Here is a 27,240-nt window from a genome sequence, read left to right as displayed (position 1 = left end):
CCTCCCCCCTTTACAAGAACAAAAAACTGCAAGTACAATTTTGTGTCCACAGTTACTTGCGGACACAATTAAGGTAATTTAGATGACTAAATATCTGATTTAAAGGCATAAGCAGGTAAACACAAAGTAACATTAAAATGGAGGCAAGGTGCTGGAAAATCTGTCCCATTAAACTTAATTATAGTAGTAAATTACATTGTGCTAGAAACTTTTTTTTCCTTTAATGAATGCTCAGGTTTGGCAATCCTGCAGAAATTATATATATATAATTGCTATAGATAATACTGCTGAAGGCTGTTACAATGACCAGAGGAGATAGCCAACAGGAACAGCAAATGAGAATTTTATGAGGGAGTTTAAAGAGGGAACATGAAGCCAGATATGCCCAATAAACATTCTCTAAACTTAGGCCAATAATCACTGCTCCCCTCTCCCTGCCCCCAAAAACCCTACAAGTGTAAAGAGAATGCAGCCAGAAGTCCAGCATCAAAGTGGGGGCTATCCAGTTTATTGCACTGAATGTAGCATGTATGATTACCTGTCTTGTGGGCAGGTGGCATGTGTGTGCATTAAGTGCAAGCAGCTCACGGCCCTCAGAGACCAAGTACAGGCTCTTGAGACCAGAGTGAATGAACCAGATGAGCTAAGAGAGACAGATGTACGTAGAGGAGAGTTTCCAGGACACAGTAGAACAGTCCCTCTCCCAGTATGACAGCCTCTGTGCTATTGAGGAGGTTGAAAGACTTGTGGAAGGAAAACATCAAACTGGAGTAGAGGGAAATAATCCCATATTTGGGACTCTCCTTTCAGATGATGTCATGGTATCCTCTTGCACTGAGGATACCTGTCCAGGGGAGGGGACCCCAGTTATCAGGAAGAGACAGTGTGACAGAATGTACCCGTGTCCACACAATTGTAATATTTTTTGTACAAAGCATATCTTGTAAGGTATCATTTGAAAATTCATAATTTGCTAGTAAATATTGTCCTGATAAAATATATGTGGCAACATTGTACATTAAGTTGTAAGATTTCCCTGTATGATGTTATTAACACATGTTCCAAACCACAGCCCTATCCAAGCAGAAGTTGGGGAACAGGTCTATCTCAAACAAAGGAATGTGTGCTGTGCTTAATTCGAATTTAAGCAGAAAACAGAGTTATCAAGCATGAACGGAAACAAAGAAAGCTGAAACTGGTGAGGAAAAAGGAGCAGGAAACATCCTTCCCCACAGACTTTTTGTCTCTTGGGCCTTGTCTACACTACAAGACTATTTCGAATCAACTTAGTTCGAATTTGTGGATTCGACCTTATGAAGTCGAATTTGTGTATCCATACTAAATACACTAATTCAAATTTCTGAGTCCACATTCACGGGGCCAGCGTCGACTTTGGAAGCGGTGCACTGTGGGAAGCTATCCCACAGTTCCAGCAGTCCCCACTGCCCATTGGAATGCTGGGTAGAGCTCGCAATGCCTGCTGGGGGAAAAATGTGTCGATGGTGGTTTTGGGTAACTGTCATCATTCAACCGTCACTCACAACCGCCCTCCCTCTCTGAAAGCGCCGGCGGGAAATCTGTTCGTGCACTTTTCTGGTCGGTTACAGCGCGGACGCCACAGCACTGCGATCATGGAGCCCGCTGCGATCATCGCTGCACTTATGGCCGTTGTCAACTCCTTGCACCTTATCGTCCACCTCTTCCACGGTCAGCTGCTGAGAAATCGGGCGAGGAGGCTCCGGCAGCGCGGTGAGGAGAGTGGCGCAGACCTCTCAGAAAGCAGGGTACGCCGGGCAGTGGAGATCATGGTGGCAATGGGTCAAGTTCATGGTGTGGAACGGAGATTCTGGGCCCGAGAAACAAGCACGGACTGGTGGGACCGCATAGTGCTGCAGGTCTGGGATGAAACAGAGTGGCTGCAAAACTTCAGGATGCGTAAGGGCACTTTCCTTGAACTCTGTGACTTGCTGGCCCCTGCCCTGAAGCGCCAGGACACCCGGATGCGAGCAGCCCTGAGTGTGCAGAAGCGAGTGGCCATAGCCCTCCGGAAACTTGCCACGCCAGACAGCTACCGGTCAGTAGCGAACCACTTTGGCGTGGGCAAATCTACCGTGGGGGTTGCTGTGATTCAAGTAGCCCACGCAATCGTTGAGCAACTGCTCTCAAAGGTAGTGAACCTGGGAAACGTTCAGGTCATCATAGACGGCTTCGCCGCGATGGGATTCCCAAACTGCGGTGGGGCTATAGATGGGACTCACATCCCTATCCTGGCACCAGCCCACCAGGCCAGCGAGTACATTAACCGAAAGGGCTACTTTTCCATGGTGCTGCAAGGACTGGTGGACCATAGGGGACGTTTTACCAACATCAACGTCGGGTGGGCGGGCAAGGTTCATGACGCGCGTGTGTTCAGGAGCTCTGGTCTCTTTAGACTCCTCCAGGCAGGTACTTTCTTCCCGGACCACAAAATAACGGTTGGGGATGTGCAGATGCCTACAGTGATCCTCGGGGACCCAACCTACCCGCTAATGCCCTGGCTCATGAAGCCCTATACAGGCGCCCTGGACAGAGAGAAGGAACTCTTCAACTACTGGCTGAGCAAGTGCAGAATGGTGGTGGAGTGTGCTTTCGGACGTCTCAAGGGGAGATGGCGGACCTTACTGACTCGCCGGACATCAGCGAAAAGAATATCCCCGTAGTTATTGCTGCTTGCTGTGTGCTGCACAATCTGTGTGAGAGCAAGGGCGAGGCCTTTTTGTCCGGATGGGATGTTGAGGCAAATCGCCTGGCTGCAGTTTACGCTCAGCCAGACACCCGTGCCGAGAGAATATCCCAGCGGGAAGCGCTGTGTATCTGGGAGGCTTTGAAAGCAAGTTTCCTCGGAGATCAGGGTAACCTATGACTCTCCACTTGCTTTCAAGAGAAACTGACCCTGGGCCTGTGTCTGTTTGTGTCGATTTCGATCTGCGGCTACATGCCGCGTTCTCCAAGTTTCCCCCACTTCCAAAGCACGTTTTAAAGCAAAGTAATTGTTACACTCATTATTAATAAATCTTTGTTTTACTTTGCATTTCTGTTCTGGTGTTGAAACATGGACGCATACTGTGCTGGCACGGTGTGCACTGACGTACAGACCGCTTCCTCCATAGAGGACTGACATCCTCCTGCTCCTACATAGGTCTCTGGGGTGGGGGACGGCTGAAAGTGGTTCTGCATGAAGGGGAGGGTTTGCAGGAAGGGGCGAGTGGTGCCTTCTTTGCATAGGGGTTTGGATGACGGCAGTGGGCTGCGGGTTTGTGCGTAGGAAGGGGTGATGGGTGTGGGAGAAGGGTGAGTATCTGTCCGTGGATGAGGGCTCTTGTTGGGGCTCAGGGCAGCGGATAGGCTCGTTGATCCGTTGGAAGTGCATGGTAAGGGCAGCCTGCCTTTACATTAATGGCGTGGCAGGCGCTAGGACCCGGGACAAGCATACACATTACGGAATAACCAGGGGCAGCATACACAACACAGAATGACCCTGGTGCCTACTGACTGCAGTGTGTGTGTGCCCCGCAGTTGATCCTTTCCCCAAGTCTGTACCCTGGTACTGTAGGCTATACCGTGCAAGTATGAAACCCCTGTCCACCCCATACACCGAAAAATCCTCTGACAGGAAAGACATGACCGAAACAGTGATTAACAGCAAACATCTTTTATTAATCTAATAAACAGTGGGGGGATGAACCTTGGATTTGGGACTGGCTGAGCCTATAAGGGAAGCACTTCTACAAATTTCTAACGTGAGAAGTGCGGGGTACACGGTCGCTCTGCTCTGGTTCAGTGACAGTTCTCACGGCCCCTACCGCCCCTCCGTCTTGTACTTTTGGGTGAGGGGGGGCCAGGACTTCTTGGCGGGGGAGGGCGATTGCAGAGACACTGCAGGGGGGCCCTGTCCTCCAGCCTGCGGTCCTGCAGGACATCAACAAGGCGACGGCGTGTCCGCTTGTTCCTTCATGAGACCAAGCAGCGTTTGGGTGGTCTGCTGGTCTTCCTGCCGCCACCTATCCTCACGGTCCATGAGTGTGCGATGCTGCTCACATAGGGTCTCCCTCCAGTGTTTCTGCTCTGCAGCCTCTGCTCGGGAGCAGGCCATCAGTTCAGCGAACATCTCGTCCCTAGTCTTCTTCTTTCGCCATCTAATCATTGCCAGTCTCTGCGAGGGGGATGCCAGGGCAGTCCGGGAAAGAGCCGAAGCTGTGTGATGGGGAAAGTTAGTGATTTCCTTGAACAGATACATTTTTGCGAACAGTGAACACCGTCTAGTCAATTTCTATGAACAAGACCGTACCGGGCAACAAGTCTCACGTGGTCTCAAGAGAAGCACGACATTTTGGGCTACGCTCTGATTGGCTGCGGCATTGCACAGGAGAGCGGAGAAGTCGGGAGAGATAGCTGAATCCGTCTAGCAGACAGTCCTGGTAAGCCTTACAGTACATTATGCTTATCAGTTAACGGATAGCTGTGCCCTCCTGCTAAAGGCAATCTGGAAATCAGATACTATGACCCTTTTCCAGCCACTCCCGACACTGCAGGGGAAAGATCAATGTATGCTTTTCCTCTGTGGCCTACAGCACGTGGCTGCTAAGCGAGGGGCTTTGTTATGCAAAGTATAAGTAAACCATTAAGAACAGTAACTATTCGCTAATTGCCCTAATTAGATGCAGCACTTCATGAACGAGATTACCCTGAGGTGGGTCTCTCAAGTACAGAAAGACAGGATGTTAAGGGAAGCACTTCACCGACCGGGACCCTACGCGGCCATGCTGGTTGAGGCGATGGTTCCCCTGTATCTACGGATGTCGTGGCGTGGAAGAGTGTGCTTCACCGGAGGACCAAATAAGGCACCTCTTCCTAGAAACCTCCTGCGGAGGGTATTTGAGGAACTTTTTGACGCATTTGTGGAATTGTCCATGGAGGACTATTGTTCCATCCCAATCTGTGTGGACCTACTGTTCGTATAGTTTCCCGTTAAAAACTTTTAGATATAGTATTTAGATATAGAATTTCTATTTTTTGTATACATGTTTTCGTACAAATAAATGTTTTCTTGTTTATACGACTTACCGCCTGATCCTTCCCCTGACTCTGAGTCCGGGTTCACGGCCGGGGAGGGTTGGTAGGGGATCTCTGTGAGGGTGAGGAAGAAATCCTGGCTGTCAGGGAAAGCGGCATTGTGTTCGCTGTCGCCTGCGCCTTCCTCCACGGACCCTTCGTCGTCTTCCCCATCAGCGAACATCAAGGAGGAACTGTCCTGGTTCACCATGCCATCCACTGAGTCCACGGTCACTGGTGGGACAGTGGTGGCAGACCCACCGAGAATGGCATGCAGTGCCTCGTAGAAGCGGCATGTCTGGGGCTGTGCTCCGGAGCGTCCGTTTGCCGCTCTGACTTTTTGATAGCCTTGCCTCAGGTCCTTGACTTTCACGCGGCACTGCATTGCATCCCGGCTGTATCCTTTCTGTGTCATGGCTTGGGAGACCTTCTCGAAGGTCTTTGCATTACGCTTGTTGGAGCGCAGCTCCAACAGCACAGACTCCTCGCCCCACACAGCGATCAGATCCTGGACTTCCCGGTCTGTCCATGCTGGGGATCTCTTTCTATTCTTCCATTGGGCTGACTCCTCTGCTGGAGAGCTCTGCATCGTTGCAGGTGCCGCGGAGCTTGCCCCGATGTCAAAGCAAGAAATGAGATTCTAACTGTCCAGACAGGAAAAGGAATTCAAATTTTCCCGGGTCATTTCCTGTGTGGCTGCTCAGAAAATCCAAGCTCGGACTGCTGTCCAGAGCATCAACAGAGTGGTGCAGTGTGGGATAGCTCCCGGAGCTACTAAGTTCGATTTGCATCCACAGCTAGCCTAATTCGAGCTAGCAAGTGCGAATTTAGCATTACTCCACCTGTCGGGGTGGAGTACCAAATTCGAACTAAGGAGCCCCCTAGTTCGAATTAAATGACTTCCTGGTGTGGACGGTTGAGTGATTAGTTCGAATTAACGCTGCTAAATTCGATTTAAGGTCCTAGTGTAGACCAGGCCTTGGTACCCAGCTGGAAATGTTTTTAAGAGGGGGAACTGAAACTATTAAAAAAAAAAAAAAAAAAAAAGGACACACCCCAAGACACCTCCTCTCCCCGCCCATCGCACTAACGGCACCTGAAGCGACAAAGAAAGCATTCATTGGACTCTGGGAGAAGGGGTCCTGACTTAAGAAGTCCGGTCAGTAAGACTTCTGAAAGCTTGCGGTGAGAAACTTTGTTTTGAATTTAACACAGTTAAGATATGCACCAGTTGAGTTTTATCTTTATTTTTCTTATAACCATGTCGGACTTTTATGCCACACTACTTGTACTCACTAAAATCTTTCTCCTTGCAGTTAATAAACTTGGGTTTTTTTTTTTGTTTTATCTAATCCAGTGTGTTTAAATTGAAATGTATGGGAAACTACATTTGGGGTGGCAAGTTGTATGCATATTATTTCTATTAAAGAAATAACAGACTTTATATAACTTCTATTGTCCAGGAGAGGGCTGGGCAGTAAAGGACATACATTTCTGGGGGGAAATCTAAGACTGGGGGTATGTTGGGGTCACACTGCAGTATAACCATGGCTGCTGAGAGCTGGAGTGTAACCCAAATCTGGTTGGCAGGCCGCAGTTACACACACAAATACTCAGGGTATGGCTTGCATGCTGGAAGGCTATTTGTGAGCAACCCAGGTGGGAACTCCTTCAGCAAGGCAGCGTAAGGCATCAAGATTGCAGGGCAAGGGTGGCACAGCTACTCTTTAGTCTAGATCAGTGGTCTCCAACCTTTTTATGCACAAGATTGCTTTTTGAATTTAAGGGCAACCCAGGATCTATCCCGCCCCTTCCCCAAGGCCCCAGCCCTTCCCCAAAGCCCTTGCTCACTCCATCTCCCCCTCTTTCCATCACTCGCTCTCCCCCACCCTCACTCATTTTCACCGGGCTGGAGCAGGGGGTTGGGGTTCGGGAGGGGGAGCAGGCTCTGGGCTGGGACCAAGGGGTTTGCAGTGTGAAAGGGGGCTCCAGGCTGAGCCTGGAGCAGGGGATTGGGATGCACGAGGAGGTGAGGGGTACAAGCTCTGGGAGAGAGTTTGTGTGCAAGAGGGGGCTCCAGGCTGGGGAAGAGTGTTGGGGTGCAGGAGAGGGTATGGGGTGCAGGCTCTGAGAGGAGGATCAGGGCTGGGGCAGAGGCTTGGGGTACAGGAGGGGGTTGGGGTGCAGGAGTGGGTATGGGATACACGGCTCTGGGAGGAGGGTTGGGGTGTGGGCTCCTGGCAGGGGGGTTCACTTACCTCAGGCAGCTCCTAGTTGCCGGCGCAGAAGAGCTAAGGCAGGCTCCCTCCCTGCCCCAGCCCCATGCCGATACCCAAAGGGGCCAATGTGCCCATGCAGCCCCTGGGAGGGGCACGTGGGTACGCACACTGCTCTTGTCTGCAGGCACTGCCCCCGCAGCTCCCATTGGCCACCGTGCCACATTCCTGGCCAATGGGAGGTGCAGGGGCGGTGCCTGCAGACAGGGGAAGCACGCAGAGACCCCTGCCCACCGTCCCCTTCCCCAGGGGTGTGCTGGCTACTTCTGGGAGCGGCATGGGGCCGGGGCAGGCAGAGAGCCTGCCTTAGCAGCAGCCCCGCTACACCACCAGACTTTTAGCAGCCAGAGATCGTGGTTGACTGGGAGAGTCTCCAGGATCAACCAATCGTGATGAGGAAATTACTCACTTTGTGCAGTAACAATGGTTCTTTGAGATGTCTGTCCCTAAGCCCTGGTCTACACTACGCATTTATACCGAATTTAGCAGCGTTAAACCGATTTTACGCTGCACCCTTCCACACAACAAAGCCCTTTATATCAATATAAAGGGCTCTTAAAACCGATAACCGACGAGGGGAGTAGTGCTCAAATCGGTATTGCCATGTCGGATTAGGGTTAGTGTGGCTGCAAATCGACGGTATTGGCCTCCAGGTGGTATCCCACAGTGCACCACTGTGACCGCTCTGGAAAGCAATCTGAACTCGGATGCACTGGCCAGGTAGACAGGAAAAGCCCCGCAAGTTTTGAATTTCATTTCCTGTTTGCCCAGCGTGGAGCTCTGATCAGCACGGGTGGCGATGCAGTCCCAAATCCAAAAAGAGCTCCAGCATGGACCGAACGGGAGATACTGGATCGGATCGCTGTATGGGGAGACAAATCTGTTCTATCAGAGCTCCGTTACAGAAGATGAAATGACAAAGCATTTGAAAAAAATCTCCAATCTATGATAGACAGAGGCCACAGCAGGGACTCAGCACAGTGCTGCGTGAGAAACCAAACGGAAAGCCAAAGAATCAAATGGATGCTCATGGAGGGAGGGAGGGGGTACTGAGGACTCCAGCTATCCCACAGTCCCCGCAGTCTCCGGAAAGCATTTGCATTCTTGGCTGGGCTCCAAATGCCTGAAGGGTCAAAAACATTTTCCCGCGTGTTTCAGGGTGTATGTCGTCAATTTACACCCTTCCGCCCCCAAAGGAAAAGGGAAAAAAATCGTTTCTCGCCTTTTTTCAATGTCACCCTATGTCTACTGCATACTGCTGGTAGACGGTGTGCCGCAGCGCTAAACCGCAGCATCCTCTCCTCTCCCCTCCCCGGTGGCAGACGGTACAGTACAGAAGGACTGATAGCCGTCCTCGTCGTCATCCTGTGAGTGCTCCTGGCTGGCCTCGGTGAGGTCGGCCGGGGGCGCCTGGGTAAAAATAGGAATGACTCCTGGTCATTCCCAGCAGATGGTACCGAACGGCTGGTAACCATCCTCATCATAGCAACTGGGGGCTGAGCTCCATCAGCGGCCCCCCCCTTTCATGTCTAAAGAAAAGATTCTGTACTGCCTGGACTATCATAGCAGCTGGAGGCTTCCTCCCCCTCATTTTATCTCACTAAAAACTCAGTGTTTCTTATTCCTGCATTCTTTATTACTTCATCACACAAATGGGGGGACACTGCCACGGTAGCCCAGGAGGGTTGGGGGAGGAGGGAAGCAACAGGTGGGGTTGTTGCAGGTGCACCCCCTAGAATGGCATGCAGCTCATCATTTCTATGGGATCTCTGGGGCTCTGACACGGAGCAGCTGTGCTCTCTGGTTCTCTAGTACACTTGTCCCATATTCTAGGCAGGACTGACTCTATTTTTAGACAAAACATAGGAAGGGAATGACCCGGGGAGTCATTCCCATTTTTGCCTATGCGCCCCTGGCTGACCTCAGCGAGGCCAGCCAGGAGCACCCATGATAGCAGCAGATGGTACAGAACGACTGATAACCGTCATCTCATCGCCAATTTACAATGGCATGGCAGATGGTGCAATATGACTGGTAACCGTCTCTGCTACCTTGCAAAGGCAAATGAATGCTGCTGTGTAGCACTGCAGTACCGCGTCTGTCAGCAGCATCCAGTACACATAAGGTGACAGTGACAAAAGGCAAAACGGGCTCCATGATTGCCATGCTATGGCGTCTGCCAGGGCAATCCAGGGAAAAAGGGCACGAAATGATTGTCTGCCGTTGCTTTCACGGAGGAAGGATTGAGTGACTACATTTACCCAGAATCACCCACGACACTGTTTTTCCATTGGGATCTCAACCCAGAATTCCAATGGGCACGGGAGACTGAGGGAACTATGGGATAGCTACGGGATAGCTACCCAGAGTGCAACGCTCTGGAAATCGACGCTAGCCTCAGTACATGGATGCACACCGCCGAATTAATGTGCTTAGTGTGGCCGCGTGCACTCAACTTTATACAATCTGGTTTACAAAACCGGTTTATGTAAAATCGGAATAATCCTGTAGTGTAGACATACCCTAAGGGTGCTCCACTGAAGGTGTACGTGTGCCCCATAGCCTCTAATTGGAGATTTTTGGTAGTAGTGTCTGTTGAGCCCGCATACATGCTCTCCCTCCCTCATGGTCTGCCGAGGCTATCTAGCGCTGCATGGGCGAAGTCCCCTCACTTCCCTCTCCAACCCAGAGCCCTATAGAGAACTCCAAAGTAGAGGGGAGGAGGGCTCATTGTGGAGCACCCATAGGGACAGACATCTCATAGAACCATCATTACTACATAAGGTGAGTAACTTCCTCTTCTTCTCTGAGTAGTGTCCCTATGGGTGCTCCACTATACGTGACTCCCAAGCAGTATCCATCACTGAAATCTGAGATTTCAGAATGGAGTCTGTCACTACAGAGTGTACTGTGGAGTCAAAGATGGCATTGGGGGCCAAATCTTAAGCGATCGCATAATGTTCTGCAAAAGTATGGGCAGAGGTCCAAGTCGTTGATCTACAGATTTCTGAGATAGGGATATCTTTAAGTAATGTGACCGAGGTAGAAATTTACCTCATGGAGTGCGCATGGACTCTGGATGGAAGCAGGTTGCGTCCTTGATAACAGTAATTAATGCAACCAGAGACCCATTTGGATAGTCTTTGAGCCAATATCACAAAGATTTTGGATCTTTCTGTGGTCGAAAGGAAGAATTTAGGGGATTTCCTAATGTCCCTAGTCCTGTCCAAGCACAATGCTAGTGTCCTTATGCATAATCATCTCCCTGTTGTCACAATACAGTTTGGAGAAAAAACAGGGAGATGAATCTGTTGATTCATATGGAAAGTGCAGAGAAAGTAGGGAGAAACTTGGGATATGGCCTTAGGGTTACTTTGTCTTTAAAAAAGGCTGTGAATGGTGTTCTTGATGAAAGGCAGAAAGTGTGCACAGGCATTCCTGACAGCCTTTAGATCCCAAAGAGTGATATGGAAGGTCACTTGCCCTGAACCTTGTGGTTGTGTGGGTGAGCTTCCCAGCCTATTAGGGAAGCATTTGTCCCAGGGTGGTGAGTCTGTGTAGTGGGAGAAACGCTCTCAAGGTTGGTGCTGATAAACTCCAGTTGCTGTACCGGGGTTCATGCACTGCTAAAATGAAGAGAACCTTGGAGATTACCCTGGGTGGAGCAGTCTGAACTGATAACGGTCCTGCCCCAAAGGTAAACCATAGGAAATCTCCTGTATGATGGTTATACAGAGATATGGAAGTAGACATCTTGTAGGTCGAGTGCTGTAAATCAATCTCCTTGCTCTAGAGCTGGAATAATGACTGCTAGTGTGACCATCTTGAAAGTCTGTGCCTTCCCGTATTTGTTTAATACCCTTAGATCTAGAATGGGCCTCCAACCGCCTTTCGCTTTGGGGATCAGGAAATAATGAAAGTAAAACCCCTTGCTCCTGAGTTGCACCGGAACTGGTTCAATGGCCCCTAGACATAACAAATGATATATTTCCTGATGAAGTAGGTTCTTATGAGAAGGGTCCCTGAAGGGGTACAGGGAAGGAGGGTTGGAATGGGGAGGGACATGAATTGAATGGCATAACTCTTTGAAACAATCTCCAGGACCCATCTGTCAGAGGTGATATTCTCACAACGGCTGTGAAATAGGGCCAGGTGACTTCTGAAGGTGACAGGTGTGTAGGTGGCAGCTGATGTTGCAAGGTATAATTGTTCAGGCCCTTGCCCAACCCGTCAAAAGCGTTTTGAAGAGGCGGTTTGAGAAGTCGCAGACTGGGGTGTGGTCTGCTTCTGCTTTTGAGCTCTGGTCTCCTTACACCGTGGCTAACAACAGCAATGAGATGGTGGGTATTAAGGAGATTGTCACCTGTTCTGTGGCTGAGAGGTATATCTTTTCTTCTGTCCCGCAGTGTAGATTTGTAGGGAGTGTAATGTGGTCCAGGAATCCTTCGGGATGTGGGGAGAAGAATCGGTCTTCTCTGCAAAGAGTTTGGGCCCTTCAAACCGGAAGTCTTATGCAGAGCTTTGGGAAATCCAGAAAGGTGTAGCCAAGAAGTCTGCCTCAGTACCAGTGTCCCGGAGACCGGGCAGGCCACTGTAACAGCTACATCCAGTGCTGTCTCTAGCACAACTGACCCTGTCTAAGAATGATCTGAAACTGCTCCTTGTGTGTCTCCAATAAATGCTCCAGAAATGCACTGAGTTTCCCATAATTAATAACATTTTATTTGACCACAACAGTTTGGTAATTCATGACTCTAAACAGCAATGTCGCTGACAAACATGCCATATTGCCAAGCCCGAGTGCATGTGGTCAACTTGGCAATATGTTGCTTGCTTCGTGCACTAACCACACCCACTGTGATGGAGTTGGGTTCCAGATGTTGAAACAGGAAATTTGCTTCTTTGGGAGGGATGTAGTACTTTTTTTTTTTATTATTATTTTTATTTTTGGCTCTGTTGCTGGTTGGTGCGATGGAGGCTGGTGTCTGCTGGATGACTTTGGCAGGATCTGGAATCGCCTCATTAATTGGGAAGGTAACTCTAGATGAGGAAGAGGTGTGCAGAATATCCACCAACTTGTGATGTGTATCTGCCACCTCCTGTAGAGGAATCTGCAGCTCATCTGCCACCCTCTTGGTATGATCCAGCAAGTTCTTAAAATCATCACCTAGTGATGGTGAGGGGGGAGGGGGTGAAAGGCATTACAGCCTCATCTGGTGGAGATGAGGAGAAGTTTGCTTGAGGGGGTAGCTTCCCCTTCGAGTCTTTCTTCCTGTTCTGAAAAAGCTTCCTCCTCCCCTGGCTCAGGGGCTCTGGACAGCCAGACTGTAGGAGACCATCTGGTGGACTCTCTCAGAGACACTGGACAGCTGCAACATGTGTGTATGTTGCCCAAGAATTGCAATATGGCCACGGGGGTGGGGGAAAGGAGGGCAGGCTTGGGCGGAGGGGTTACTCCAGGGGGCCTGTATCACAATTGTGGGTTGGACTGATGGAATTGGGGAGGACCCTTGTATTGTGATGGTGGGCCACGATGAGGAGTCAGGGAAATGACCTCCTCCTGGCCACTGTCAGACTGGTCACTGGGTAAGGGCACATAGATGAACACTATTTCTGGGGAAGAGTCAGCATGGCTTTTGAAAAGAGAAATCATGCCTCACCAATCCATTATAATACTTCGCGGGGATAAACAAACATGTGGACAAGGGAGCTCCAGTAGACATAATGTACTTGGACTTTCATAAAGCCTTTAACATGATCCTTCACCAAAGGCTCTTAAGCAAAGTAAGCTGTCATGGGATAAGAGGGAAGATACTCTCATGGATCAGTAACTGCTTAAAAGACAGGAAACAAAGGGTAGGAATAAATGGTCAGATTTCACAGTGGAGAGAGATAAATAGCGGGGTTCCCCCATGGGTTTGTATTGGTACTAGTGCTGTTCAACATATTAATAAACAATCTGGAAAACAGGGTAAGCAGTGAGGTGGCAAAGTTTGCAGATGATACAAAATTGCTCAAGACAGTTAAGTCCAAAACTGACTGTGAAGAGTTACAAAGAGATCTCATAAAACTGGGTGACTGGGAAACAACGTGCCAGATGAAATTCAGTGTTGATAAATGCAAAGAAATGCACATGGGAAAACATATCCCAACTATACATACAAAATGTAGGGGTCTAAATATCTTTTTTGTCTGCCTCTGCACATTGAACAAATGTTTTCAGAGAACTATCCACAATGACTCCACAATCTCTTTTTTGTGTGGTAACAGCTAATTCATATGTTAGAAACCATTAGGAAAGGGATAGATAAAAAGACAGTAAATATCATCATGCACTATAAAAATCCATCATAAACTCACACCTTGAATACTACGTGCAGTTTTGGTTGACCCATCTCAAAAAAATATGTTATAATTGAAAAAAAAATACAGAAAAGGGAAACAAAATTGATTAAGGGTATGGAACAGCTTCCATATGAGGGGAAATTAAAAGGACTGAGACTGTTCAGCTTAGAAGAGAGATGACTAAGGGGGACATGAAAAAGGCCTATAAAATCATGAATAGCTTGGAGAAAGTGAATAATGAAGTGTGTTATCTACCCCTTCACATAACACAAGAATGAAGGGTCACCTGATTAAATTATTGTAAACAAAGCAAACAAAATGAAGTACTTCTTCAAACAAAACACTGTCAACCTGTAGAACTCATTACCAGGGGATGATGTGAAGGCCAAAATTATAACTGGGTTAAAAAAAGAATTAGATAACAAGTCCATCAATGGCTATTTGCAAAGTTGGTCAGGGATGCAACCCCATGCTCTGGGTGTCCTAAGACTCAGACTGCCAGAAGTTGGGATTGGATGATGGGATGGATCTGTAAATAATTGCTCTGTTCTGTTCATTCCCTCTGAAGCATTTGGGCCCAAGCACTGTCAGAAAAGAGAATAGAAGGCTATATGGACCATTGGTCTGATCCAGTATGGCTATTCTATGTTCTCACTCTAGCTCTCATTGACACTTTACTAAAGACTCTGACTGCTTATTAATTGTACCAGAACACTGAGTTGAAGATTTAGAAAACGTATCTTGTAATTTCATCATCTCAAAAATACTGAGATACATCTCTTGGTTGTGAGGATGCTATTTGGAGGATTCCTAGTCTGATCACTGGAGCTGCCAATGAAATCAACAAATTCAACCAAGATTTTGTCTCATCATGTATCTTACAAAGTTAGATTATAAACAAATAAGAAAGATGAATTTGCACAATGCAAACCTGCTTATCTGATGGCAGGACTGAATGGTCTCAAAGTGCAACTGCTTTTTGAACAACAAATTGGATTTCAAAAAGGCAACATATTGGAAATTGATTTCTTTCGGAGTAAATCCACAGTATAAATTAGATTGTATTAGATTGTAGACAGTATAAACAAGGAAGAAAGGAGAGCAGTAGAACAGAGACCCTGGACTTCAGAAAAGCAGACTTCAACTCCCTCAGGGAACTGATGGGCAAGGTTCCCTGGGCGAATAACATGACGGGGAAAGGAGTCGAGGAAAGCTGGCTGTATTTTAAAGAATCCTTATTGAGGTTGCAGGAACAAACCATCCTGATGTGTAGGAAGAAAAGTAAATATGGCAGGCGACCAGCTTGGCTTAACAGTGAAATCCTTGCTCGTCTTAAACACAAAAAAAACGCTTACAAGAAGTGGAAGATTGGACAAATAACCAGGGAGGAGTATAAAAGTATTGTGCAGGCATGCAGGAGTGAAATTAGGAAGGCCAAATCACACTTGGAGTTGCAGCTAGCCGGAGATGTTAGGAGTAACAAGAAGGGTTTTTTCCAGGTATGTTAGCAACAAGAAGAAAGTCAAGGAAAGTGTGGGCCCCTTGCTGAATGAGGGAGGGAACCTAGTGACAGAGGATGTGGAGAAAGCTAGTGTACTCAATGCTTTTTTTGCCTCTGTCTTCACAGACAAGGTGAGCTCCCAGACAGCTGCACTCTGCAGCACGGTATGGGGAGGAGGTGACCAGCTCTCTGTGGAGAAAGAAGTAGTTCAGGACTATTTAGAAAAGCTGGATGAGCACAAGTCCATGGGGCCGGATGCGCTGCATTCGAGGGTGCTAAAGGAGTTGGCCGATGAGATTGCAGAGCCATTGGCCATTATCTTTGAAAAATCATGGCGATCGGGGGATGTCCCGGATGACTGGAAAAAAGCTAATGTAGTGCCCATCTTTAAAAAAGGGAAGAAGGAAGATCCAGGGAACTACAGGCCAGTCACCTCACCTCAGTCTCACCTCAGTCTCACCTCAGTCCCTGGAAAAATCATGGAACAGGTCCTCAAGGAATCAATTCTGAACCACTTAAAGGAGGGGAAAGTGATCAGGAACAGTCAGCATGCATTCACCAAGGGCAAATCATGCCTGACTAACCTAATTGCCTTCTATGATGAGATAACCGGCTCTGTGGATGAGGGGAAAGCAGTGGATGTGCTATTTCTGGACTTTAGCAAAGCTTTTGATACAGTCTCCCATGGTATTCTTGCCAGCAAGTTAAAGAAGTATGGGCTGGATGAATGGACGGTAAGGTGGATAGAAAACTGGCTAGATGGTCGGGCTCAACGGGTAGTGATCAATGGCTCCATGTCTAGTTGGCAGCCGGTATCAAGTGGAGTGCCCCAAGGGTCGGTGCTGGGGCTGGTTTTGTTTAATATCTTCATTAAGGATCTGGAGGATGGTGTGGACTGCACCCTTAGCAATTTTGCAGATGACACTAAACTGGGAGGAGTGGTTGATACGCTGGAGGGTAGGGATAGGATACAGAGGGACCTAGACAAATTAGAGGATTGGCCCAAAAGAAATATGATGAGGTTCAACAAGGACAAGTGCAGAGTCCTGCACTTAGGACGGAAGAATCCCATGCACTGCTACAGACTAGGGACTGAATGGCTGGGCAGCAGTTCTACAGAAAAGGACCTAGGGGTTACGGTGGATGAAAAGCTGAATATGAGTCAACAGTGTGCCCTTGTTGCCAAGAAGGCTAATGGCATTTTGGGTTGTATAAGTAGGGGCATTTCCAGCAGATCGAGGGATGTGATCATTCCCCTCTATTCAGCACTGGTGAGGCCTCATTTGGAGTACTGTGTCCAGTTTTGGGCCCCACGCTACAGGAAGGATGTGGATAAATTGGAGAGAGTCCAGCGGAGGGCAACAAAAATGATTAGGGGGCTGCAGCACATGACTTATGAGGAGAGGCTGAGGGAACTGGGATTGTTTAGCCTGCAAAAGAGAAGAATGAGGTGGGATTTGATAGCTGCTTTCAACTACCTGAAAGGGGGTTCCAAAGAGGATGGATCTAGACTGTTCTCAGTGGTAGAAGATGACAGAACAAGGAGTAATGGTCTCAAGTTGCAGAGGGAGAGGTTTAGGTTGGACATTAGGAAACACTTTTTCACTAGTAGGGTGGTGAAGAACTGGAATGGGTTACCTAGGGAGGTGGTGGAATGTCCTTCCTTAGAGGTTTTTAAGGTCAGGCTTGACAAAGCCCTGGCTGGGATGATTTAGTTGGGTTTGGTCCTGCTTTGAGCAGGGGGTTGGACTAGATGACCTCCTGAGGTCCCTTCCAACCCTGACATTCTATGATTCTATGTATGATAGGGTGGCTGCTCCTCACAGACAGAAAAGGGGTTAAAAGCATCCCTAGGGAGGCTGTGCCAGAGGCAGCCAATCAGAGAAGGGCTGTAGGGAGTAGCCAAGCAAGGCAAGCAGGCCCATATGAAAAGGGAGCTGCATGGCAGCTCTCTGCTAGGAGCCCTAGGAGCCCAAGGAGGAAGGACTGTGTCCCTGGAGGGCTGAGAGAACGGCCAGCACCCTGGACAGAGCAGTGCTGCTAGCAGGGACCGGGGGAATGGAAGACAGCTCCTGGCTGGCTGCTGCGGTTTGCAGGCTGAGGCCCTAAGGCAAGGGCAAAGAGAACGTTGGGGCCATGAGGAAGTGGCCACACAATCCACTGCAGTAGCCACTAAGGGAAGTGGCTGAACAATGGACTGCAGGTCCCCTGGAAGGGGGGAGCACAGTGTGTGGCACGGCCGGAGGGCTGTGTTGCTGAAGAGGACGCCGCAGTCCTTCAAAAGATGTGGGTCCTAGAGCACGAGTGATGGCGACGAGGCACTACCCAAAGAGGGCACACTAACATGCAGAGCTAATTTCCAAGACAGCCAGCAGGAGGTGCCAGAGCGGTCAGCGCACCCTGTCAGAGATACCAGTATTGTTATTTATATTGAGGAACCATGAGGAATACCAAGTAAATTCTCCGGTAGGACCCAACAGAAGTAACTCTTCGCTAGACGTAGATTTACATTTAGATGCCAACAGAAGAACGCAAAGTATACTGTTTGTAATAAAAACAATTTTTAAAAAGTTATTCCTTGTATCTTGCTTTTAAGTATTGCAAATATGGAAACAATGACACTGTACCTGATTTTGGAGCTTAAAAATCTGAGTCCAAGTTATAGCACTTGGTGGCCTTCGTTGAATCCTCATCTGTGGTGATGTTTTACCAAGCTGTTTTTTCCTCCTTGCTGTTAAGACAAGATCCTTTAAAAACAAACAAACAAACAACAGAAATATTCACTAAGAACCTGATTCTGCCTTATTCATATTAAATAGTACTTCATCACACAACTAATTCCACTGAGATCTATGGGACTACTCGTGTAGTAAAGTAAGATTAATCAACATGAATAAGGGTGGCAGAAACTAGATCCAAGTTTATATCACTCCATTAAAAGTTAATTAAACCTTCAAAATATAAATCACTACAGAAGAGCAGAATTTACCTCCTCTTCTTCAGCATCCCTTGACACCGGAAGTCCAGGGCAATCAAGAGCAACTACTCCTGTTTGTTTTGGCTGCATGTTCAACATCAGAGAAAGGCAAAGCATAATTCAGACTTATACTAACCTTGCTGAGCTCATGATGAAGTTTTTCTCTACACTTTGGTGCAGTTTGTAGCATTGGTGATCCTGGTCTTAACCTAGCTAATGAAGCAAGAACTTCAGGAGTAACTTGTGCTTCAAAATTTGCCTTCTTCAGGGTTCTGCCCACAGGAGTAAATGAGCTCTTTATATATGAAGAAAGCCCCTGACTGAATTCAGGAGGGCCAGGAGGAAAGCCAAAAAGAGGAGGAGGGCAAAAAGAAAGGCCAGGAAGAAGGGGAGGGCCAGGAGGAGGAGGAGGGCGAGGACCAGCGCCAGGAAGAGGAGGAGGAGGAGGGCAAGAAGCAGCGCCAAAAAGAGGAGGAGGGCAAGAAGCAGCGCCAAAAAGAGGAGGAGGAGGAGGAGGAGGGCAAGAAGCAGCGCCAAAAAAAGGAGGAGGAGGAGGAGGGGGGCAAGAAGCAGCGCCAGGAAGAGGAGGAGGAGGAGGGCAAGAAGCAGCGCCAGGAAGAGGAGGAGGAGGAGGAGGAAGCCAAGAAGCAGCGCCAGAAAGAGGAGGGCAAGGAGGAAGCCAAGAAGAAAGGCCAGGAAGAGGAGGGCGAGGAGGGCAAGGAGCTTGAAAAGAAAAATTAATGCCAGTAGCCTGTGAATGTTGAGGAAAAGGCAGACCACCTTGAGGCTTGGGAAGTCTGATTTTTAAAAGTGATTGACTAAACCCGCTGAATTTTCGTTGTGGCTCAGAGATAGATGCAAATAGTCCAACTTCAGTGGCACCAGCATCATATTCAACTTCAGTTTTATAAAGGCTGCTGAATCCAATGGAATCTGGTAAGATGCACTGTTCAACCAAGGGAAGTTCTTTGTCACTTTGAAATTGGAAACTTTTCAGCTTATCATCTCCTTCAGTTTGGAAGTGGTCAGAAAAACCACTAGTTACTTCATGAAAAGGAACCTGTCAAGTAAAATTATAAGAAAACAAAATATTTTGGGAGTTTAAACCAACTTTTTTTTGTGATTAAGACCATATTTTCATTAGACACAGTATCAATCTATCATCATCATGCTCAACACAAAGCCTATTTGTCTTGTCAATTAAACAATTAACTTCTTTCCTTGCAGCTGAAGCCAGGCAAATTCGGACTAGAAATAAGGTGCACATTTTTAATAGTAAGGTATTGGACTAATTTCACAATTTCTATGCAATTAATGAAATCATGATTTACACAGGATCTTCCCCATTGTGGGATCTTGGCTGAGGATGTGTAGAACAGGGTGAAAGGGAAGGTATTCTTATGAGCTGGGTGAAACCTTGTTATGGGCTGAATTAAAACATCTTTGAAATTGGGTGTGAATGGACCCTACAATTAACATTACTGTCAGGATAAGGTTGGCAGGATGCCCCCCTAAGACAAAAGGGGTGTGAACCCATCCAGGAGTTTTGGGCTGAGTGTTTAATGGGGTTATTCTGAATATTATTTTGATATGTATGTTCTCTGGGTGGGTTCACAACTGCTTTTGTTTTATGAAGGGTGGGTCCTGCTTAACTTATCCTGACAGTCATGTTAATTGTAGAGTGCATTCACACCCAATCTCAAAGAGGCAAACAGAAAGGCCTTGCCTACACTACCAAGTTTTGTCGCCAAAACTGCCGTTTGTCGACCCAAACAGTGTAGACACTGCAAGGTGACTTTTGCCAGGGAAAATGCCTGGTTTTGGCAACAAAATACATCCACCCTCATGAGAGATTTATGTCTTTTTCCTCTACATTTTTGATGACAAAGCACCAGTATAGACACCACACTTCATTTAATTGCTTTAATTGGCCTCCAGGAGGTGTCCCACAATGCCTATCCTGACCACTCTGGTCAGCAGTTTGAACTCCGCTGCCCTGCAGCCAGGTAAACAACCTCCCCATTGGAAGCCCCAGGAATTTTAGAAATTCCATGTCCTGTTTGCTTGGCATGGAGAGGTCTCATCGCATCTTCCCAGGTGACCATGGTGGGTTATAGGACGGTTACTCACCTGTAGTAACTGTTGTTCTTCGAGATGTGTTGCTCCAATCCATTCCAGTTAGGTGTGCGCGCCGCGCGTGCACGGCATCTTGGAACTTTTTTACCCTAGCAACACCGGCGGGCCGGCTGGCGCCCCCTGGAGTGGCGCCGCTATGGCGCTCGATATATACCCCAGCCGGCCCGTCCGCTCCTCAGTTCCTTCTTGCCGGCTACTCCGACAGTGGGGAAGGAGGGCGGGTCTGGAATGGATTGGAGCAACACATCTCGAAGAACAACAGTTACTATAGGTGAGTAACCGTCCTTTCTTCTTCGAGTGATTGCTCCAATGCATTCCAGTTAGGTGATTCCCAAGCCTTACCTAGGCGGTGGGGTCGGAGGTAGATGTCGCAGAATGCAAACTGCGAAGCCAAAGGCTGCATCAGCTCTGGACTGCTGGACCAAAGAAGCACTGGTCCGGATAGAGGACCAGGTAGTAGCATGACACATCCCCTGGAAGGGTATGTGAGCCAGGAAGGCCGCAGAGAAGCCTGAGCCCTGGCGGAATGTGCAGTCAGGTGGCGCTATGGAACATGGGCCAAAACACTGGAGGTGCATATGCACAACATCATTGAAGATGATATCCTCTAGGAGGAGACAGGTATGCCCTTCGTCCGGTATGGCGGTACGATGAAGGTTTTGGGGGCGTTACAAGCGGGCTCTGCCTGCTAGATATAGATTGCAGACGCCCTACGGATGTCAAAGGAGGGCAATTGTTGCTCTCCACCGGAAGGAAGATATCCCGGTAGATATAAAAGGCAGACACCTCCGCAAGGAGGCAGGTCGGACGTGGTTATAACTGCCCTTGTCCTTGAGGAACACAGTATTTCAAGGAGCATGTTGACATTGGCTCGAATAGGGCAGTTGTAAAACTGGGCAGAACCAGAATAAAGAGTCAGGTTTATGGCGGGGCCCCACTGGGGAGTTGTATAAACGCTCCAAGCCCTGAGGAACCAGATGGAATGGAGCGGGATCTTGGCGGGAGAAACATCGCGCGTTTCGGAGCAGTATGAGAAACGCTTCCACTTGGCTAGATACTTGAACCGAATGGACGATTGTCTACCACCCCGGAGAATGTCGCAGAACCGAGGCCGAACAACGTAACTCGGATCGGTTTAGCCACGCAGGAGTCCTGCTGTGAGGTGCCGGAATCATACGACCGGGTGGTGAAGGTTGTCGCGATTTCGCGTCATGGGGTCTGTGCCAAGAGGGTTGCTACCGACAGGTGTAGCAACAGGGTGTGTCAGCGCTGCCCAGGTTACACTGGAGCGATCCCGATCAGGGGCGCTCTGTCCCTGCGGAGTTGAAGCAGGACCTCGTGAACCAGCGGGGAGAGTGGACAGCGGACGGCAGATGGCCGACCCACAGCCTCAGGAAATCCTCCAAGACCGAGCCTGGGGAGAGGCCTTGGAACGAGGAGAGTTCCTCTCTCTCTTTCCGTTCTCGCGAGAGCGAGGAAGGCTATGCGGGGGAAGACCCACTTCTAGAAAAACGGAATAGATAAAGACGGGAGGAAATCACCACTTGTGAGACAGGAAGGATCTGCTGAGACGATCCGCCAGCTGAATTGCCTGGTACACAAGGCAGACTGCTCTCAGCTCTCGGACATTGATGTGGAAGGCCAGGCCTTGCGCTGACCGAAGGCCGTGAGTGCAAAACTACACCAGGTGCGCACCCAGCCGAGAGATGGGCCGTCTGTCAAGAGGGACCCCGAGGGGTGAATGAAACAGCAACCCCAGATACACCGGGGAGGACGCCGACTCCCGGTGGAGGGAGCCTAGGCTGCTCGGGGGGAACGAGACGACCACGAGTATGCCACCTCTGCCCAGGTGGCACACCCAGGTGAGCCACGATCGAAGTGAACAGAGGCGAAGCCTGGTATGTTTGGCTGCAAACATGTAGACAGCCATGTGACTCAGGAAACCGAGGCAAGGGCGAGCCCAAGCTGTCGGGAAGGTCCGTCGACCTTGTACAATTGTTACCCCCGCCTGAAACCAAGGCTGATGGAAGCAGGCTCTGGCGAGTCCGGAGTCCGGGGCGGTCCCAACGAATCCCTTTCCCCGTATGGGAATCAGAGTGGATTTTACTAGTGATCATCCGGCCTAGACACAGGAATAGGTTCGTGTCGATGCCCATATGACTGGTACTTTGGGCCTGGGGGTTCTTCGAATGGGCCACTCGTCTAGACACGGAGAACGTGTATCAGACGGTGGTGAAGAAAGGTGGCGACTACAGCCATGCACCTTGAATACCCCTGGGCTGTATAGAGGCCAACCGGGAGGGCCGTATACTGGGAATGACGATGGTAGGCCCCAAACCGAGGGTACCTTCTGAGTGGAAGAGACAGACAACGTGAAAAACACGTGCCCTTCATATCGAGGGCGGCGTACCAGCCTCCGGGATCCCAGGATGGGATGACGGTCGCCCTGGGTACCATGTGGAACTCAACTGCATCGTGACTTGTTGAGTTCCTGCAGGCCTAGGATGGGTCTGAGACCTCCCTTCGCTTAGGGGAATAGGATTCGCCCTTAGGTACCTCCTGTATAGCTCCGATGAGGAGGAGCGTCCGCACCTCTTGCCAGAGGAATCGCTCGTGAGAGGGGTCCTTAGGAGGGGCGAGGATGGGCAGGCTTTTGCCCCATTGGTGGTCAGAAGGACCCTAATTCCGGCTCCTTTGGGGTGCGGAATGGTGGCCATGACCGTGTAAGCCACGCCCGCTGGTCATGTCCCGACCTTGCCCAGGCGTAGGGTAAGAGCGGAGGTTGGGGACGGAAACGTCGGCGCTGAATCACCGGCGTGTGCATGCCGAGAGAGAGCAAAGTGACCCTGCTGCCCTTTAGGATCAGCAGCCTAGGGCCAGCGTTGTCAGAGAACAGGCCTGTGCCATTGAAGGGCCAGATTTGTATAGCGCGCTGCAGCCGCGAGAGAAGGCTCGATAACTGGAGCCCTGAAACACGCCGCGTGGCAACACCCGAGGTCAGAGTCATGGCAGCGGAGTCAGCTGCGTCCAACGAGGCCTGGAGGTAAGCTCTCTCCAGCTCCGTCTTTCGCTGCAGGAGAGCATCAAACTCGTGACGGGAGTTCCGAAGAACCGACTCTGAAAATATGCCCACCGCCATCCACAGTAGCGGATAAGCAGGGCTTGCTGGTGCGCTACACGAAGGTGCAGGGCCCCCTCCGGGTACATCGTATGGCCCGGTAAGACCACACGCCCAGGCCCTTGGATTCAGCGGCTGGTTGCGTTTTGATTAGAGGAGGGCCGGAGGGGTATATTCCTGCCTCCGCCTCATGTGGCGAGGAGGAAGAAGAAAGGCCCCGGGACAAGCGGGTCCTGTGTGGGCTCGAACTCCCGGACAACCTCCTGATCCGGCGGGATCTGGGAGCCTGGTGCCGAACCGGGGGTTGCTTTGAACCGGTCAGACGGGGACAACTAATTGTCCCCTCTGGCCCCCAGAGCTCGGAGGGAATGGAGCGAGATGGGATCACCGGTACGCCTCTGGCGCGGTAGTACACCAACTGCGTCCAGAATGACCACTAATAGGCCTCCTGGAAGACCTTGGAGGGCACATCGGAAAACAGAGTGCCGCGCATATGAAGTGACTGCACGGGACAACACTAATGCGCGGCTGGATGGCCCTGGAGGAGCAGCAAGCTCTTGGGAGAGTCACCGTCTGTAACTGACGTCGCTCGATGCGGCACCGGGGATCGGTACCGGTAGACCAACTGGTACCGAACGGACCTGCCACCGCTGTGCCGGGCGGTCGACCGAGGGTGCGAGGCTCGATAATCAGGAGTGGCCACGAGTGCCCCGGTGCCCGGGGCTCGATCGGTGCTGAGTGTCCCGGACCGGCGAACGGGACGCTGACCGGTGCCGCGAGCACTACTGGTACCAACATGGAGAACGGTGCCGAGACCTAGATCGGTGACGGGACCGAGAACATCTGCGGGACCGCGACCCTGAACGGTGCCGCTGTGCGGTGCCGAGGTAGGGTGGCCTGATGAAGGCAGGCTTGCCCATCGACTATGCAACCCCCCCCGGCGGTGCCGGGGGTTGCGGCAGCGTAGATGCTGCCGTTGCAATCAGCCCCCTCGCCGTGGACACTGTCTCCGGCGTGGAGGGAACAGTGAGCTCGACCATAGCTGGCACCTAAGATGCAGCTTCATAGTGAGCGCAACCACGGCCCGTACCGGGGAGCGTTCCAGCACCAGACTCGACGGCCTTCGCCTGGCCGGAGTTAACGGTGCGGGCATTGTCGGTGCCGCGGTAGACATCGGCGCCGGGCGTCCCGATGGAGCATAGCGCTCGGCTACGGAGCAGGCGGCTCAGACGCCGCTTCAGGGCGAGCTCGACCACGGCCCGTACTGGGGAGCTTTCCGGCACCGGACTCGATGGCCCTTGCCTGGCCGGAGTTAATGGTGCAGACATTGATGGTGCCGCGGCAGACATCGGTGCCGGGCGATCCGACGGAGCATCACGCTCAGCTACGGAGCAGGCGGCTTGGACGCATAGTCAGAGCGAGCTCGACCACGGTCCGTACCGGGGAGCTTTCCAGCACCGGACTTGACGGCCCTTGCCTGGCTGGAGCGAACGGTGTGGATACTGCCGGTGCCGCGGCAGACACCGGTGCCGGGCGATCCGACTGAACATCGCGCTCGACTGCGGGGCAGGCGGCCCGGACGCAGCTTCCAGGCGAGCTCGATCACGGTCTGTACCGGGGAGCTTTCCAGCACCGGACTCAACGGCACTTGTCTGGCCGGAGTGAAAGGTGCGGATATCGTCGGTGCCGCGGCAGACATCGGTGCCGGGCGATCCGACGGAGCATAGCGCTCGGCTGCGGAGCAGGCGGCTTGGACGCATCGTCCGAGCGAGCTCGACCACGGTCCGTACCGGGGAGCTTTCCAGCACCGGACTCGACGGCTCTTGCCTGGCCGGAGTGAAAGGTGCGGATATCGTCGGTGCCGCGGCAGACATTGGTGCCGGACGATCCGACGGAGCATAGCGCTCGGCTGCGGAGCAGGCGACTCGGTCGCAGCGTCAGAGCGAGCTCGACCACGGTCCGTACCGGGGAGCTTTCCAGCACCGGACTCGACGGCTCTTGCCTGGCCGGAGTGAAAGGTGCGGATATTGTCGGTGCCGCGGCAGACATCGGTGCCGGACGCTCCGACTGAGCGTAGCGCTCGGCTGCGGAGCAAGCGGCTCGGACGCAGCTTCCGGGCGAGCTCGACCACGGACCGTACCGGGGAGCTTTCCAGCACCGGACTCAACGGCTCTTGCCTGGCCGGAGTAACTCTTCATCCTCCAGGAGGGAGGTCCATGCCGAGGGTACGTCGGAGTCAGCGACGGTGGTGCCAGGAGGCCTTGTCGGCACCGGCGGTCCGGTGCCGAGGGAGCGCGCCGTGAAAGCGAACTAGCGGTCGGCGCCGAGAGCGGAGGAGCAGGAGCTGCCTCCCTCAGGAGCTGTTCAAAACGAAAGCCCCGCTCCCCTTTGTTCACGGCTTAAGGACCTCACAAACGCGGCACTTATCTGTGAGGTAAGATCCCTCGAGGCACTTAAGAGAAGATCTCTTGTCGGCAGCGGCTTGTGGCCGGCCGAGCAGTAGAAAAACCCTGTGGACCGGGCACCGGAGCCGGCCCCGGGAGAGGGGAAGGGGATAAACCCCAACCCCTGTAAAATAAATACACTATACTATACTACAAACAAACAGATTTAACTACCACTATAAACAGAACGAGAAAAAACTACGAGTAGCTAGGGAAGTGGAGGTCAGCTAAGCTGTGCTCCACTGTTCCAACTGGCCGTCACGGGCGGGAAGAAGGAACTGAGGAGCGGACGGGCCGGCTGGGGTATATATTGAGCGCCATAGCGGCGCCACTCCAGGGGGCGCCAGCCGGCCCGCCGGTGTTGCTAGGGTAAAAAAGTTCCGAGATGCCGTGCACGCGCGGCGCGCACACCTAACTGGAATGCATTGGAGCAATCACTCGAAGAAGAACACAGCAAATGCTCTCCCGCTTGGACCACTGCAGAGCTGTTGGATCTGACCAGCATATGGGGAGAGGAGGCTGTGCAGTCACAGCAGCCTTAAGCCATAGGAAGTGGGATACCTACAGGCACATTTCTCGAGACTTGTGCGAAAAGGGCTGTGATCAGGAGACGCTGCAGTACAGAGCAAAGATAAAGGAGCTGAGGCAGGCATACCATAAGGTGAGAGAGGCAAACCGTCACTCCGGTAATGCACCTAAGATCTGCCGGTTCTATAAGGAGCTGGACGCTATCCTCGGTGGCGACCCCACCTCCATTGCCAAAAGCCTTGTGGCAGCGGAAGGAGGGCCTAACCTGGAGGATGAAGTTACTGATAAAGAGGTGGAGTTAGATGAGGATGTGCAGCTCCCGGTGGGGCAGGCAGCCAGGAACTGTTCTCCACTCCAGAGGTGTCTAGCCAGTCTCTGCAGTTGCTCTCTGGCGAGCAAGAAGCAGGAGATGAGACTTCTGGTAAGTGGTGATGGCTTGTGTAATGGAGAGGTGGGTTCAGGGCATAGAAATGTGGGAGGCTGGCTGTGTTTCTGTGAGATGGACATTTCCCTGTGTAGCTAATCTGTACAGCGGAACAGGGTGTTGATACATGCCAAGATCTCATGGGAATCCCGAAGAGAGATCTCCAGGAAAGTTTCCTGGAGGTACTCGGTAATCTTCTACTGAAGGTTCCATGGCAGAGCAGCTTTGTTCCTTTCCCCACTGTAGGAAACTTTCCTGCGCCATTCGGCAATCACTTGTGCAGGGACCAAAGCAGCACATAGGTGAGCAACATAGGGAGCAGGGCAGAAGCCACAAGCATGGAGTAGATGTACCCTTGTTTCCCTGCTTACCCTTGGCAGTGAGATATCTGCTAGAATGA

At 50.8% G+C, this 27,240-nt stretch overlaps 1 protein-coding gene across 5 annotated transcripts in view; it reads right to left on the bottom strand.

Moving 5' to 3' along the window:
* PARP4 (poly(ADP-ribose) polymerase family member 4) overlaps positions 1 to 27,240 on the bottom strand; it is a 130,704-nt gene that overhangs the window by 12,572 nt on the left and 90,892 nt on the right. For all 5 annotated transcript variants that reach the window (XM_039527060.1, XM_039527071.1, XM_039527053.1 and 2 more), the window contains 2 exons: positions 18,327 to 19,250; positions 17,841 to 17,960 (listed from right to left, as the gene is read on the bottom strand). In XM_039527060.1, the coding sequence (XP_039382994.1) occupies positions 17,841 to 17,960; positions 18,327 to 19,250 (1,044 nt within the window). The remainder of the gene's footprint in view (positions 1 to 17,840; positions 17,961 to 18,326; positions 19,251 to 27,240) is intronic.

This window comes from Mauremys reevesii, linkage group 1, assembly GCF_016161935.1.
Source record: "Mauremys reevesii isolate NIE-2019 linkage group 1, ASM1616193v1, whole genome shotgun sequence".
Lineage (NCBI taxonomy): Eukaryota > Metazoa > Chordata > Testudines > Geoemydidae > Mauremys > Mauremys reevesii.
This window is presented reverse-complemented; position numbering and strand designations above follow the sequence as displayed.